The 16,517-nt window shown below is 38.5% G+C and overlaps 2 protein-coding genes across 29 annotated transcripts in view; one reads left to right on the plus strand and one right to left on the minus strand.

Annotated features, from left to right (window-relative positions):
• The window catches only part of REDIC1 (regulator of DNA class I crossover intermediates 1), a 240,992-nt gene that overhangs the window by 217,814 nt on the left and 6,661 nt on the right, over nucleotides 1-16,517 (minus strand). The gene's annotated exons all lie outside the window — the stretch shown is intronic.
• Nucleotides 1-16,517, plus strand: part of ABCD2 (ATP binding cassette subfamily D member 2) — an 86,584-nt gene that overhangs the window by 58,118 nt on the left and 11,949 nt on the right. For all 4 annotated transcript variants that reach the window (XM_025879567.2, XM_073877698.1, XM_073877697.1 and 1 more), the window contains exon 8: nucleotides 13,277-13,361. In XM_025879567.2, coding sequence (XP_025735352.1) covers nucleotides 13,277-13,361 — 85 coding nt within the window. The remainder of the gene's footprint in view (nucleotides 1-13,276; nucleotides 13,362-16,517) is intronic.

Genomic DNA, 16,517 nt, shown 5'->3' on the forward strand with positions numbered 1-16,517 from the left:
AGAAAAGAAAAAAAAAAAGGAAAAAGGGAGAGAATGTGATCAGGCAGGAGACTAGAACAAAGCCATACACTAGTGATTTAGGGTATATTTTGATCTGTTAGAAGAAACTGTACCTCAAAATTTTAAAGAGAGAACAACTTATATATATATGCCAAAAATAAGGGTAACTACTATGAAGGGATAAAATATGACTCTAAAAATGAAAAATGAAAAATTTTTTTTTTAAAAAGGGATTGATAAGATGTTGGTTAAAAAAAGGGAAAAAGAAAAATAAAAAAAACAGTCAACAAAAATTAACTTTGATGAAATAATGAATCATGGTTAAAAAAAAAAAAAAAAAAAGCCATGAATCTATGTGCAGTATTCCCCTAGCACTGGAGTTCTCCCGTTCTCCTTGATCGATCAACTTGGTCTTGGCTTGCTGGCTGTTTGTGCTGATCTTCTGGGGGAGGGGCCTGTTGCTGTGGTTTCCAAATGTCTTTGCCGGAGGCGGAATTGCCCCGCTCTTGTCGGTCCGGGCTAAGGAAGCTGCTCCGGTTTGCTCTCAGGAGCTTTTGTTCCCTGCAAGCTCTCCATACAGCCTTGGAGGACCAGGGCAGAAATGGTGGCCTCCCAATCTCTACCCGGAGGAGCCGAGAACTCGGGGCCCCGCTCCTCAGTGTGCCCCCAGAGAAAAGCAGTCACTTCCGTGTCCCCGGTCTCCGGCCGCGCCCCGTGCTCACCCGGCCTGTGACCGAGCGTTGCTATCTCTGGTACCCGACCCCGCGCAGAGTCTCCAAACCCAGCAGATCCCTGCAGTGCGTTCCCGCACCGCTCCTCCCCGGGAAGGAAGGGGAGTCTCCCCGGATCTGCCGCCTGCTGGGTCCCTGCTGGAGGAGCCGTGCCCCGACTGGGCCGCGGGTCACAGTTTATGGCAACCCCGAGCTGAGAGCCCGCGACTCTGCTCCGTCTCTGCAGCCGGCTTCCCCGCTCCGATACCTGGGAGCTCTGGCGCACTCAGGCACCCCCGGTCTCTCTGTGACCCCGAGGGTCCTGAGACCACACTGTCCCGGGAGGATTCCACCCCCCGCTTAGCCACTGCAGCGACGTCCCTCCACGGAGCCAACTTCTAAAAGGTCCGATTTTGTGCTCCGCGGCTCTAGCACTTGCCAGAAGCGGCCGGCGGAGGCCCCTCCCCCGCCGTCTATCCTCCCGAATATCGCCTCGGATTCACTTCTCCGCACGTCCTACCTTCCAGAAAGTGGTCACTTTTCTGTTCAGAGAGTTGTTGCTACTCTCTTCTTCGGTCTCCTGTTGAGTTCGTAGGTGTTCAGAATGGTTTGATCCCTATTCAGCTGAATTCCTGAGACCAGACGAAATCTAGGTCTCCTACTCCTCCGCCATCTTGCTCCGCCCCTAAATAAAATCCCAGAGTTCTAGAATCTTAATTAGCACTATTGTCTGTATTTTCAACTGTAAAATGGGGATAACTATCTACCTAATAAGGATTCTGTGAATATTAAATAAGACTCTCTGTAGAGTCCCACAACTATGTGGTCAATTAATCTTTGACAAAGCAAAAAAGAATATCCAATAGGAAAAAGACAGTCTCTTCAACAAATGGTGTTGGGAGAACTGGATGGCAATATGCAAAAGAATGAAACTAGACCACTTTTGTACACCATACACAAAAATAAATTCAAAATGGATTGAAGACCTAAATGTGAGAACTGAAACCATAAAAATCCTAGAAGGTAACATAGGCAGTAACCTCTCTGACATCGACCATAGCAACATTTTTTCTAGATATGTCTCCTGAGGCAAGGGAAATAAAAGCAAAAATAAACTATTGGGACTACATCAAAATAAAAAGCTTTTGCAGACAGAAGACATGAACAGATATTTCTTCAAAAAAGACATCCAGATGACCAAGAGACATATGAAAACATGTTCATCATCACTTACCATCAGGGAAATGCAAATCAGAACCACCAGGAAGTATCAACTCACACCTTCCAGAATGGCTAAAATCAACACAAGAAGCAATCATTGGTGAGTATGTGGAGAAAAAGAAACCCTCTTGCACTGTTGGTAGGAATCCAAACCAGTGAAGCCACTCTGGGAAACAGTATGGAGTTTCCTCAAAAAGTTAAAAATAGAACTACCCTGTGATCCAGCAATCACACTACTGGGTATTTACCTAAAGAATACAAAAGCACTAATGTGAAAGGATAGATGCACCCCTGTGTTTATAGCAGCATTATTTATAATAGCCAAGATATGCCAGCAGCCCAAATGTACATCTACTGATGAATGGATACAGAAGAGGTGGTGTATCTATATACAGTGGAATATTACTCAGCCATAAAAAAAGAATGAAATCTTGCCAATTACAATGACATGGATGGAGCTATAGAGTATTATGCTAAGCAAAATAAGTCAGTCAGAGAAAGACAAATACCATATGATTTCACTCATACGTGGAATTTAAGAAACAAAAAAAATGAGCAAAGGGAAAAAGAGAGAGAGACAAACCAAGAAATGGACTCTTTATTACAGAGAACAAACTGATGATTCCCAGAGGGGAGGGGAGTGGTAGGTTGGATTCAACAGGTGACAGGGAGTAGGGAGTGCACTTGTGATGAGCACCGGGTGTTGCATGGAAGTCTTGAATCACCATAATGTACACCTGAAACTAATATTACACTGTATGTGAATGAAATGGAATTAAAAACTTTTTTAAAAAGACTCTCTGTAGAGCATTTAGAACAATGGCACATAGTAAATGCACAAGAATTAGTAGCTAATGGCAATATTACTACTCATAATATTGATACTATGATATTTTACCTTTTGCGATGATTAGTACCTGATATTTTATATGGAAATTTCATATTATTATTCATTTGATTCTTATAATCAGCAAATAAGGCAGACAAGAGAGGTATTGTTCTATTTTTATATTTATAATCATGAGTCATAAATACTAAAAATATGGAAAGCAGATCAACTTTTTTTTTTTCATATAGTCAGCTCCTTCCCAGTTCTAAAACACCAGGGCAGAATAAATGCTGCATGTTAATCTTGGGGAAATTATTTTGGGTAAATTTGAAATCCAATCATCTAAATAGAAATTTACAATAAACATGGGCCATTCTGTTCTTTTCAAAGTCATCAAGAAGTTTAAGAACTTTTTTAAAGAATGTTTCAACCTTAGTAATATAACAGTAATTGTTATGATTTACTGAGTGCTTACCTTGCAGAATACATTAAGCAATGTACATTTTCATTTTATTTAATATTTATAACCGTCTCATGATGTGGGTTTTAATAACCCTCTTTCACAGGTGAATTTCAGAAGTTTAGAAACTTCCCCGGGGGCCCACCACAAGTGTTACGACAGGGATTCAAATACAGATCTCACTTGAAAGTCAGTGTTCTATACTAGGCTATGCCACTGTGCTATGCTATCTACTAGCTTCTTAGACATGAATGAGAACAGTTATATCCTTACACATAAAAAAAAATTTCCAAGGAAGCCTACTCTCTACTCACTTAATCCTTAAAACATGAAACATGTTTCATGTTTTTAAGCAAAGCTGGTAAGCACCTAATTTTGCAAGGACATCATATACTTGAGAAGAAGCCTACTGAAGTTCTATTTAGACTAGCTAACACTTTGCTTAGAGAAATGCTTTGCTTTAATTAAAGATGGAATTAAAAACTATGTTTCTGGGGGGAGGAGCAAGATGGTGCAGGAGTAGGAAACCTAAATTTTCGTCTGGGTCAGGAATTCAGTTAGATAGGGATCAAACCATTCTGAACACCTACAAACTCAACAGGAGATCGAAGAAAAGTAATAGGAGCAACTCTCTGGACAGAAAAGCGACCACTTTCTGGAAGGTAGGATGTGCGGAGAAGTGAATCCAAGGCCATATTCAGGAAGATAGATGGTGGGGGGGGTGGTTCTGTTGGCTGCTTCTGGCAAGTGATAGAGCAGTGGAGCACAAAATCGGAACTTTGAGAAGTCAGCTCCACTGAGGGACATCGCTCCAGTGGCTAAGCAGGGGTGGAACCCTCTATGGGACAGTGTGGTCTCGGGACCCTCAAGGTCACAGAAAGACTGGGGATGCCTGAGTGTGACAGAGCTCCCAGGTATCAGAGCAGGGAAGCCGGCTGCACAGACAGAGCCGAGGAGTGGGCTCTCAGCTCAGGGTTGCCATAAACCATGATCCGTGGCACAGTCGGGCCACTGCTCTTCCAGCAGGGACCCAACAAGCAGCAGATCTGGGGAGATTCCCCTTCCTCCCCTGGGAGGAGCGGCGTGGGAGCGCACCGCAGGGATCTGCTGGGTTTGGAGAATTCACACGGGGTTGTGAGCCAGAGCTAGAAACGCTCGGTCATAGGCTGGGTCAGCACGGAGTGTGGCCAGAGACCGGGGAGACGGGAGTGATTGACTGCTTTTCTCTGGGGTCTCACTGAGGAGTGGGGCCCCAAGTTCTCAGCTCCTCCAGGGCGGAGATTGGGAGGCTGCCATTTTCACTCTCATCCTCCAAAGCTGTACAGAAAGCTTGCAGGGAACAAAAGCTCCTAAGAGCAAACTCGAGCAGATTACTTAGCCTGGCCCCCGGCAAGGGCGGGGCAATTCCGCCTCCAGCAAAGATATTTCGGAACCACAGCAACAAGCCCCTCCTCCAGAAGATCGGCAAGAACAGCCAGCCAAGACCAAGTTTACAGATCAATGAGAGCAGCAGAACTCCAGGGCTAGGGGAAAACTGCACATAGAATTCATGGCTTTTTTACCCCTGATTCTTTAGTCTTTCAAAGTTAATTTTTTTAATTTTCTTTTTTTTCTGAATTTTTCTTTTTCCCATTTTCAACCAACATCTTATCAAAACTTTTTTTAAAAATTCTTTTTTATTTTTCATTTTTAGAGTCATAGTCTATCCCTTCATAGTAGTTAACCTTATTTTTGGTATATATATATATATGTATATATATATATATATGTTGTTCTCTCTTTAAAATTTTGGGATACACTTTCTAACAGACCAAAATATATGCTAAATCTCTAGTGTATGGCTTTGTTCTGGTCTCCTGCCTGATCACATTCTCTTCCCTTTTTTCTTTTCCTTTTTTTTTTTAAATCCTCTTCTTTCTTTTTTTCAACCAACACTTATCCTATCAATTCCTTTTATAAAATCTTTTATAATTTTCATCTTTACAGTCATATTCTATCCCTTCATCGTATTAACCCTTATTTTTGAACATATATAAGTTTTTCTTTCTTTAAAATTTTGGGAGGCACTTTCTTCTAACAGACCAAAATACACCCAAAATCTAGTGTGTGGCACTGATCTATGAACCAGCCTGATCATATTCTGGTTTTTTCTTTGTTTGTTTTTTATCTTTTTCTTTTTCTTTCTTTCTCTTTCTTTCCCCCCAGTTTCAGATCTCTTCTGATTTGTTTAGTGTATATTTTTCTGGGGTCGTTTTACCCTGTTAACATTTTGTTCTCTCATTCATCTATTCTCCTCTGGACAAAATGACAAGACCGAAAAAATCACCTCAACAAAAAAAACAAGAGGCAGTACCGACTGCCAGGGACCTACTCAATACGGACATTAGTAAGATGTTGGAACTAGAGTTCACAATGATGATTTTAAAGATACTAGCTAGGCTTGAAAAAAGCATGGAAGAGATTAGAGAAACCCTTTCTGGAAAAATAAAAGAATTAAAATCTAACCAAGTTGAAATCAAAAAGGCTACTAATGAGGTGCAATCAAAAAGGAAGGCTCTAACTGCTAGGATAAATGAGGTAGAAGAGAGAATTAATGATATAGAAGACCAAATGATGGAAAATAAAGACGCTGAGAAAAAGAGAAATAAACATCTACTGGATCACGAGGGCAGAATTCGAGAGATAAGTGATATCATAAGATGAAACAATATTAGAATAATTAGGATCCAAGAAGAGAAGAAAGAGAAAGAGGGGCAGAAGGTATACTGGAACAAATTATAGCAGAGAACTTCCCTAGTGTGGGAAAGGAAACAGGCAACAAAATCCAGGAGGCACAGAGAACCCCTCTCAAAATCAATAAAAATAGGTCAACACCCCTACATCTAATAGTAAAACTTATGGGTCTCAGAGACAAAAAGAAAATCCTGAAAGCAGCTCGGGACAAGAGGTCTGTAACCTACAATGGTAGACACATTAGATTGGCAACAGACCTATCCACAGAGACCTGGCAGGCCAGAAAGGACTGGCATGATATATTCAGAGCACTAAATGAGAAAAATATGCAGCCAAGAATACTATATCCAGCTAGGCTGTCATTGAAAATAGAAGGAGAGATAAAAAACTTCCAGGACAAACAAAAACTAAAAGAATTTGCAAACACAAAACCAGCCCTACAAGAAATATTGAAAGGGGTCATCTAAGCAAAGAGAGAGCCTAAAAGTAACATAGACCAGGATGAAACACAGACAATATACAGTAACAGTCACCTTACAGGCAATACAGTGGCATTAAATTCATATCTTTCAATAGTTACCCTGAATGTGAATGGGCTAAATGCCACAATCAAAAGACACAGGGTATCAGATTGGATAAAAAACCAAGACCCATCGGTATGCTGTCTGCAAGAAACTCATTTTAGACCCAAAGACACCTCCATTGAAAGTGAGGGGTGGAAAACCATTTACCATGCTAATGGACACCAAAAGAAAGCTGTGGTGGCAATCCTTATATCAGACATATTCGATTTTAAACCAAAGACTGTAATAAGAGATGAAGAAGGAGACTATACCATACTTAAAGGGTCTATCCAGCAAGAACATCTAACAATTGTAAATATCTATGCCCCTAACATGGGAGCAGCCATTATATAAGGCAGTTAATAACAAAAGCAAAGAAACACATCGACAACAATACAATAATAGTAGGGGACTTTAACACCCCCCTCACTGAAATGGACAGATCATCTAAGCAAAAGATCAACAAGGAAATAAAGACTTTAAATGACACACTGGACCAAATGGGCTTCACAGATATATTCAGAACATTCCATCCCAAAGCAACAGAATACACATTCTTCTCTAGTGCCCATGGAACATTCTCCAGAATAGATCACATCCTAGGTCACATATCAGGTCTCAACTGGTACCAAAAGATTGGGGTTATTCCTTGCATATTTTCAGACCACAATGCTTTGAAACTAGAACTCAATCACAGGAGGAAAGTCAGAAAGAAATCAAATACATGGAGGCTAAAGAGCATCCTACTAAAGAATGAATGGGTCAACCAGGAAATTAAAGAAGAGTTAAAAAAATTCATGGAAACATATGAAAATGAAAACACAACTGTTCAAAATCTTTGGGATATGCAACAAAGGCAGTCCTAAGAGGAAAGTATATAGCAATACAAGCCTTTCTCAAGAAACAATAAATGTTTCAATTACACAACCTAACCCTACACCTAAAGGAGCTGGAGAAAGAACAGCAAAGAAAGCCTAAACACAGCAGAAGAGAAATAATAAAGATCAGTGCAGAAATCAATGAAATCGAAACCAAAAGAACAGTAGAACAGATCAATGAAACTAGGAGCTGATTCTTTGAAAGAATTAACAAGATTGATAAACTCCTGGTCAAACTTATGAAAAAGAAAAGAGAAATGACCCAAATAAATAAAATCATGAATGAAAGAGGAGAGATCACAACCAACACCAAAGAAATACAAACAATTATAAGAACATATTATGAGCAACTATATGCCAGCAAATTAGATAATCTGGAAGAAATGGATGCATTCCTAGAGATGTATCAATTACCAAAACTGAACCAGGAAGAAATAGAAAACCTGAACAGACCTATAACCACTAAGGAAATTGAAACAGTCATCAAAAATCTCCCAACAAAAGCCCAGGGCCAGATGGCTTCCCAGGGAAATTCTACCAAACATTTAAAGAAGAAGTAATACCTATTCTTCTGAAACTGTTCCAAAAAATAGAAATGGAAGGAAAACTTCCAAACTCATTTTATGAGGCCACCATTACCTTGATCCCCAAACCAGACAAAGACCCCATCAAAAAGGAGAATTAGAGACCAATACCCTTGATGAACATGGATGCAAAAATTCTCACCAAAATACTAGCCAGTAGGATCCCACAGTACATTAAAAGGATTATTCACCACGACCAAGTGGGATTGATCCCTGGGCTGGAAGGTTGGTTCAACATCCGCAAATAATCAATGTGATACAATACATTAATAAAAGAAAGAACAAGAATCATATGATCCTCTCAATAGATGCAGAAAAGCATTTGACAAAGTACAGCATCCTTTCTTGATCAAAACTCTTCAGATTATAGGGATAGAGGATATATACCTCAATATCATAAAAGCCATCTATGAAAAACCCATAGCCAATATCATTCTCAATGCAGAAAAACTGAGAGCTTTCCCCCTAAGATGAGGAACATGGCAGGGATGTCCACTATCATCACTGCTATTCAACATAGTATTAGAAGTCCTAGCCACAGCATTCAGACAACAAAAAGAAATAAAAGGCATCCAAATCAGCAAAGAAGAAGTCAAACTCTCACTCTTTGCAGATGATATGATACTTTATGTGGAAAACCCAAAAGACTCCACCCCAAAACTGCTAGAAGTCATACAGGAATTCAGTAAAGTGGCCGGATATAAAATCAATCCACAGAAATCAGTGGCATTCCTATACACCAACAACAAGACAGAAGAAAGAGAAATTAAGAAGTCGATCCCATTTACAACTGCACCCAAAACCATAAGATACCTAGGAATAAATCTAACCAAAGAGGCAAAGGATCTGTACTCAGAAAACTATAAAATACTCATGAAAGAAATTGAGGAAGACACAAAGAAATGGAAAAACATTCTATGCTCATGGATTGGAAGAACAAATATTGTGAAGATGTCAATACTACCTAGAGCAATCTACACATTCAATGCAATCCCTATCAAAATACCATCCACTTTTTTCAAAGAAATGGAACAAATAATCCTAAAATTTGTATGGAACCAGAAAAGACTCTGAATAGCCAGAGGAATGTTGAAAAAGAAAATCAAAGCCGGTGGCATCATAATTCTGGACTTCCAGCTCTATTACAAAGCTGTCATCATCAAGACAGTATGGTACTGGCACAAAAACAGACACATAGATCAATGGAACAGAATAGAGAGCCCAGAAATGGACCCTCAACTCTATGGTCAACTAATCTTCGACAAAGCAGGAACAAATGTCCAATGGATAAAAGACAGTCTCTTCAACAAATGGTGTTGGGAAAATTGGACAGCCCCATGCAGAAAAATGAAACTGGACCATTTCCTTACACCACACACAAAAATAGACTCAAAATGGTTGAAAGACCTAAATGTGAGACAACAGTCCATCAAAATCCTAAAGGAGAACACAGGCAGCAGCCTCTTCAACCTCAGCCATAGCAACTTGCCTTCCAAAGGCAAGGGAAGCAAGGGCAAAAATGAACTATTGGGACTTCATCAAGTTAAAAAGCTTTTGCACAGCAAAGGAAACAGTCCACAAAACCAAAAGACAACCAACAGAATGGGAGAAGATATTTGCAAATGACATATCAGATAAAGGGATCGTCCAAAATCGATAAAGAACTTATCAAATTCAACACCCAAAGAACAAATGATCCAATCAAGAAATGGGCAGAAGACGTGAACAGACATTTTTCCAAAGAATACATCCATATGGCCAACAGACACATGAAAATGTGCTCAACATCGCTCGGCATCAGGGAAATCCAAATCAAAACCTCAATGAGATACCACCTCACACCAGTCAGAATGGCTAAAATTAACAAGTCAGGAAAAGACAGATGTTGGCGGGGATGTGGAAAAAGGGGAACCCGCCTACCTGTTGGTGGGAATGCAAGCTGGTGCAGCCACTCTGGAAAACAGTATGGAGGTTCCTCAGAAAGTTGAAAATAGAGCTACCATACGACCCAGCAATTGCACTACTGGGTATTTACCCCAAAGATGCAAATGTAGTGATCCAAAGGGGTATGTGCACCCCGATGTTTATAGCATCAATGTCCACACTAGCCAAACTGTGGAAAGAGCCAAGATGTCCATCGACAGATGAATGGATAAAGAAGAAAAAGAAGTCCACACAATGGACTATTATGCAGCCATCAAAAGGAATGAAATCTTGCCATTTGCAATGACGTGGATTGAACTGGAGGGTATTATGCTGAGTGAAATAAGTCAATCAGAGAAAGACATGTATCATTTGATCTCACTGAGTTGAGGAATTCTTAATCTCAGGAAACAAACTGAGGGTTGCTGGAGTGGTGGGGGGTGAGAGGGATGGGGTGGCTGGGTGATAGATAATGGGGAGGGTATGTGCTATGGTTAATGCTGTGAATACTGTAAGACTGATGAATCACAGACCTGTACCTCTGAAACAAATAATACATTATACATTAAAAAAAAAAAAAGAAGAAGATAGCAGGAAGGGAAAAAGGAAAGGGGGAAATCGGAGGGGGAGATGAACCACGAGAGACTATGGACTCTGAGAAACAAACTGAGGGTTCTAGAGGGGAGGGGGTGGGGGGAGGGGTTAGCCTGGTGATGGGTATTAAAGAGGGCAGGTACTGAATAGGGCACTGGGTGTTATACGCAAACAATGAATCATGGAACACTACATCAAAAACTAATGATGTGGGGCGCCTGGGTGGCTCAGTCGTTAAGGGTCTGCCTTGGGCTCGAGTTGTGATCCCAGGGTCCTGGGATCGAGCCCTGCATCGGGCTCCCTGCTCAGCAGAAGCCTGCTTCTCCCTCTCCCTCTCCCCCTGCTTGTGTTCCCTCTCTTGCTGTGTCTTTCTCTGTCAAATAAATAAAATCTTTAAAACAAACAAACAAAAAAACTAATGATGTAATATATGGTGATTAACATAGCATAATAAAATTTAAAAAACTACAGGCATTAGAAAACAAAAACACAAACAAACAAACAAAAAAACAAAAGAAAGAGAAAAAACAAAACAAAAACTATGTTTCCATGCAGTATGTGCCCTCCTTAATACCCATCACTGGGCTGGAGACTGGGTGTTATTCGCAAACAATGAATCATGGAACACTACATCAAAAACTAATGATGAATTGTATGGTGACTAACATAACCTAATAAAATAAAATTTAAAAAAATTAAAAAAATAAAAACTATGTTTCATTCTATGAAAGAGTTTACAAAATAGGAGTAAAAGTGTTAACAAATGTTAACATGAACAAGAGCAATATGTACATCTCAAGGAAGCAGGAAAAATGTTTTCTTTGCTGGCCTCGGCTCAATAAATCATCATCAGAGGTGAAATTATAACTCAGAGTTTTGATTTATATGTTCTATGATCAAGCAATATTGCCTACTAAAACTTTTGCATTTAGTGGAACAGAGGACATAATTTTATTTAAATATGTAAAGCTAAAGTTTCCTTTGACCCAAATACTTTTCTCTTGTGCTTTCTCAGTTGGCAGGGGAAAAAAAATTAAGCCCAGACTATTTCTCCATTGTGTAGCAATCTGAACTTATTTTTCAAATCCTTGCTTATGTTTCATAAATACTATAAAATTCAGTTATAGGGAAAATTGTATTTCAACAGTTTTCACTAGAAGCAAGAACTTTAAACCAGATGACATTTTGAGATTTTTTTTTCCTAGTATAAAATTGTAAGGATATGTTTTTAAATGAACAGAAAATTCCTGGAAGTTTGCCCAAGAAAATGAACAGTGGTACCCACTGGGGAGTATTATTAAGAAATAGGGAAAATCTTTTCAATCTAGTGCACAAAAAACACCAAAGACTCTACTTCCTATTTTCTTTCCCTTTGTCCAACTTTATTTAGAAAGTTTAATAAAGGTGAAAATTTAGTTGAGGGATAAAGAATAGGGCAAAGAGCCTGAATTTTTTCCAAATGGGAGAATTAAGCCTTGAATATTTGGGATTTGGAATTGTCGTCCTGAGTGTATGTGTCAAATTTTGGCAGTCATTTTGCTCTTTGAAAATCAGACTTTGCCTACTCTGATCTATTTTCTGATATTCCCACAGATAAATATTTGATAACGCCCTATCTCTCATAGGTCCCATGGTTTTGGTTTTGCATAAGCTTTTCTTGTTACAAAATAAAGCCATAAAAATAATAAAAATCATCAAATTTTCAAATATTATAAAAATGTGTAATTGAGAAAGTAAAGGTCTCATCATTCCATTCCTGGAGGGGTTTGTGGTGTGTGTGTGTTTATAGAAATGCAATCATAATTTATATAAATGTATATGCATGTATATATCTACACACACACAAAATTCTGCAGCTTGGTTTTCATATAAAAAATATTCTAGCACATTTCTACATCAGTATGCATATATGTAACCAATTTTTTAAAAATAGAAGCCTTGCTTTTTGTATAAATATCCAACAGAAAGTCAGTAGTTAAGATGTTGTGAGAGGTGGTATGAAGATAGACCTACATATAAATCTTAGCTCTGATCTCTAGCTGTGCAAACTTAGACTTGTCAACTACTCTGTGGATTTCAATTTACCCACTTATAAAATGCAACCAGTAAGATCTAGCTCAAAAGGTTGTGGAATAGATGATGAGAAAACTCATATAAAGTACCAGGCACATGGAAGCCATTTAAGTTAGTTTCTGTCTTACTCTTTGTAGACTTTGCAATAGGCCTGTGTAAATTGTTGGTCTTGTGTTCTACCATCCTCCAAAATAAGCATAAGTATACCAACTTTTTAGAGATATTCAGAAACAAACAAATTTTAAAAGTGTCCGTATTTGGAATTCTTAGAACATGTTTTATCAGTATAAGGAATTATTAACATTAAAAAATATGAAATCTAGGGTATCTGGGTAGCTCAGTTGTTAAGCATCTGCCTTTGGCTCAGGTCATGATCCCAGAGTCCTGGGATCGAGCCCCACATCAGGCTCCCTGCTCAGCAGGAAGCCTGCTTCTCCCTCTCCCACTCCCCCTGCTTGTGTTCCCTCTCTCACTGTCTCTCTCTCTGTCAAATGAATAAATAAAATCTTTAAAAATATAAAAAAATATGAAATCTAAAACAAAATGCTTATAAATGAGGCTCTCTAGTTTATCCAAGCATATGTTCTGTAAAATACCAGGTCCTTTGTGTCAATAATTTAAACTTGCCAGGAATCGATTGTCCAGGGTAAAAACAGTAACGATTAAACAAATGCCTTATAAAAATATATATTGTTATATGTTTTTAAGGATGGGATGCTGTTATGGATTGGAAAGATGTTCTATCAGGAGGGGAAAAGCAAAGAATGGGCATGGCTCGCATGTTTTATCATAGGTAAGTATGCCATCGTTGTAACTAAAAAAAAATCTTTGGACAGGATTCGATGTCCTCATCTTTAGTTTAAAAATATCTTCCTGGGGAATGGAGGGATGGGCAAAATGGGTGAAAGAGAGTGGGAGATACAGGCTTCCAGTTATGGAATGAATAAATCACAGAAAAAAGGCACAGCATAAGGAATATAGTCAATGACATTGTAATAGTGTTGTCTGGTGACAGATGCAGCTACATTTGCGGTGAACATAGCCTAATGTATAAACTTGTCCAATCACTATGTTGTATACCTGAAACTAATGTAACACTGTGTGTCAATTATACTCAAATAAAAAAGAAAGAAAAAAAGGAAAAATGAATGCTTAGAATTTACAGGTTTAATTTTCTTGTTATTTTTTTCATGTGTTGGAAATCTCCCAGTCTTTTTTTGTATTTCTTAGGTTGAGTAATGTTAGATGACAAAATTAAATTTTCATATATCCTAAGTTTGAAAAGATTATTGCTAATTTTAAAATGTGATGAATACATAACTACTATTATATTGTGGTGAACACAGTAGGTAGGTATTCAATACTACTTCTGGGGCGCCTGGGTGGCTCAGTCGTTAAGCGTCTGCCTTCGGCTCAGGTCATGATCCCAGGGTCCTGGGATCGAGTCCCACACCGGGCCCCCTGCTCAGCAGGAAGCCTGCTTCTCCCTCTCCCAGTCCCCCTGCTTGTGTTCCTGCTCTTGCTGTCTCTCTCTGTCAAATAAATAAATAAAATCTTAAAAAAAAAATACTACTTCTGAATTAAATTATTAAAGTCAAACTAAATTAGCTTTTCAAGTACTCAGTAGTCTATTAAGCGCAGTAGAGCTCTCCTCCTTAAAAATCAGACACTTACCTAATGCAAAAAGGAACCAACCAGCATAGGTCTTAACGGACTCAGAAAAAGAGAGATACAGCAAATAATTTCTCTTGATAAAACTTTTCTTTCTGCAATCAGCTCCATAGCCTTTTGAGTTTCAAGGATACCAAGCACCAGAGGCTGGAAAGAAATATTAAAGCTATTCTGAAATATTCTTCTTATATGTCCTATTCTTCTCTGAAAAAATCTCTCTCTGCCTCTGTCTGTCTCTTTCTCTTAATCTTAGGCCTCTGGCAATGAGAATCAGAGTTGTATGCAAAGCAGGAGGCAATCAGGAATTATGTGACTCAGTGTTAATAAACCATTCTGAGAAAAAAGGACCAAGAGTTATGTACATGAATGCCTAAATGGCACAGTTTATGGTTGTAAACTGGGGCAGATGTGACAGTCTGAAGGAGTTGCAATAGAAGCAGTAATACTTTTGTAGGGAACTTTAAAAAACTGATAAAAGGAGAAAAATATATATATATCATGGAAGCCTCATTAACTACTTAGCAACCAGTTAGCCCACACTTAGTGATGAGTTGGCTATCATTTTTTAAAAAAACTTTTATTGGGGTGCCTGAGTGGCTCAGTCGGTTAAGTGGCTGCCTTTGGCTTAGGTCATGATCCCAGGGTCCTGGGATGGAGCCCCGCGTGGAGCCCTGCATCAGGCTCCTTGCTCAGGAAGCAGGCTCCTTGCTCAGCGGGGAGCCTGCTTCTCCCTCTCCTTCTGCCTGCCTGCCGCTCCCCCTGCTTGTGCTCTCTTTCTCACTCTCTCTCCCTCTGTGTCAAACAAATAAATAAAAAATCTTAAAAAAAATTAAAAAATTAAAAACCTTTTATTATAGAAAAAACACCAAAACTCCATCAAAGAGAAAATTGTAAGTTGAATCCCACATTCCCACCACATTGATTCACCAAGTGCAACATTTTACCACACTTAATTTATCTTTTTTTTAATTCTGAAGCATTTTAAAGCAAATCCCAAATATCATGGCATTTTTTCCTAAAAACTGTGGCATCAAGAAAATATAAGAATATTTTCTTACATAATAACTACCTTATAATCATAGCTAATAAAATTGATAAAAATTAAAGTCATTAATACCAGGCTCATATTCAAAGTTTCACTAATTGTCTCAAAAATATTTTTTATAGTTGATCTGTTCAAACATATTGAATTTTGTTGTTATATCTTTTAATCATTTTTAAACTAAAGTCTCTGCTACTCCGTGCCCCACCACCACTCACCCTCCAATCTTGTATGTCATTGATTTGCTAAAGAAATAGGACTAGAGATAGAGAAAAAACTGAGGGTTGATGGAGGGAAGTGAATGGGGGAAGAGCTAGATCGTGATGGATATCATCACTTGTGATGAGCTGAATGTTGTATGTAAATGATGAATCACTGAATTCTCCTGAAACCAATATTGAGCTATATGTTAACTAAATAGAATTTAAATTAAAAAATAAAAGATATAAGAAAAAAAAAGAAATAAGTGTTAGTTGTCCCATAAGAATATCGCTCATTCTAGATCTGATTACTTCCTCATGGAATCTTTTACCTCTTTCTTTAATCTCCTAATTTTCTTATAAACTAGAAATTAGAGCTAAAAGCTTAATTATATTTTAATTTAGCCTTTTTAATAAGAATATAACATATATTTATCATTGAAAAAGGAACATATTATTTAAATAATTTTATTAAAATATAATAATATGTACATTTCATAAAAGTAGAAAATTTAGATAAGTAAAAAAAACCTATTATCTCATTACCTATGTTAAATAACAAAAATTCAGGTAAATTTTAAAGAAACAATTGGCTTTATTGAACAATTCATGAATAAGACAGCATCCCATCTAGCAAGTAGAGAGGAGTTCCAGAGGTCTACAGAAAGGGAATAGTTTTTTTTTTTTTAAGATTTTTTTATTTATTTGACGGAGAGAGACACAGCGAGAGAGGGAACACAAGCAGGGGGAGTGGGAGAGGGAGAAGCAGGCTTCCTGCCAAGCAGGGAGCCTGATGCGAGGCTTGATCCCAGAACCCTGGGATCACGACCTGAGCCGAAGGCAGATGCTTAACGACTGAGCCACCCAGGTGCCCCAAGGGAATAGTTTTTAAAAGCAGAACAAGGAAGTCATGAACAAACTCACCTCCTACATGGAGTCTAAAGGGTCTTATTAGGTAGATTACCTCACCAATGCTGACCAGGAAATTCTAGACTGACCAGTTCAGATTACATTCCTGGGAAGGTTGAACCTACAA

The sequence above is a fragment of the Callorhinus ursinus genome, unplaced genomic scaffold, assembly GCF_003265705.2.
Source record: "Callorhinus ursinus isolate GAN/ISIS: 27379988/994484 unplaced genomic scaffold, GSC_fseal_2.0 scaffold27, whole genome shotgun sequence".
NCBI lineage: Eukaryota > Metazoa > Chordata > Mammalia > Carnivora > Otariidae > Callorhinus > Callorhinus ursinus.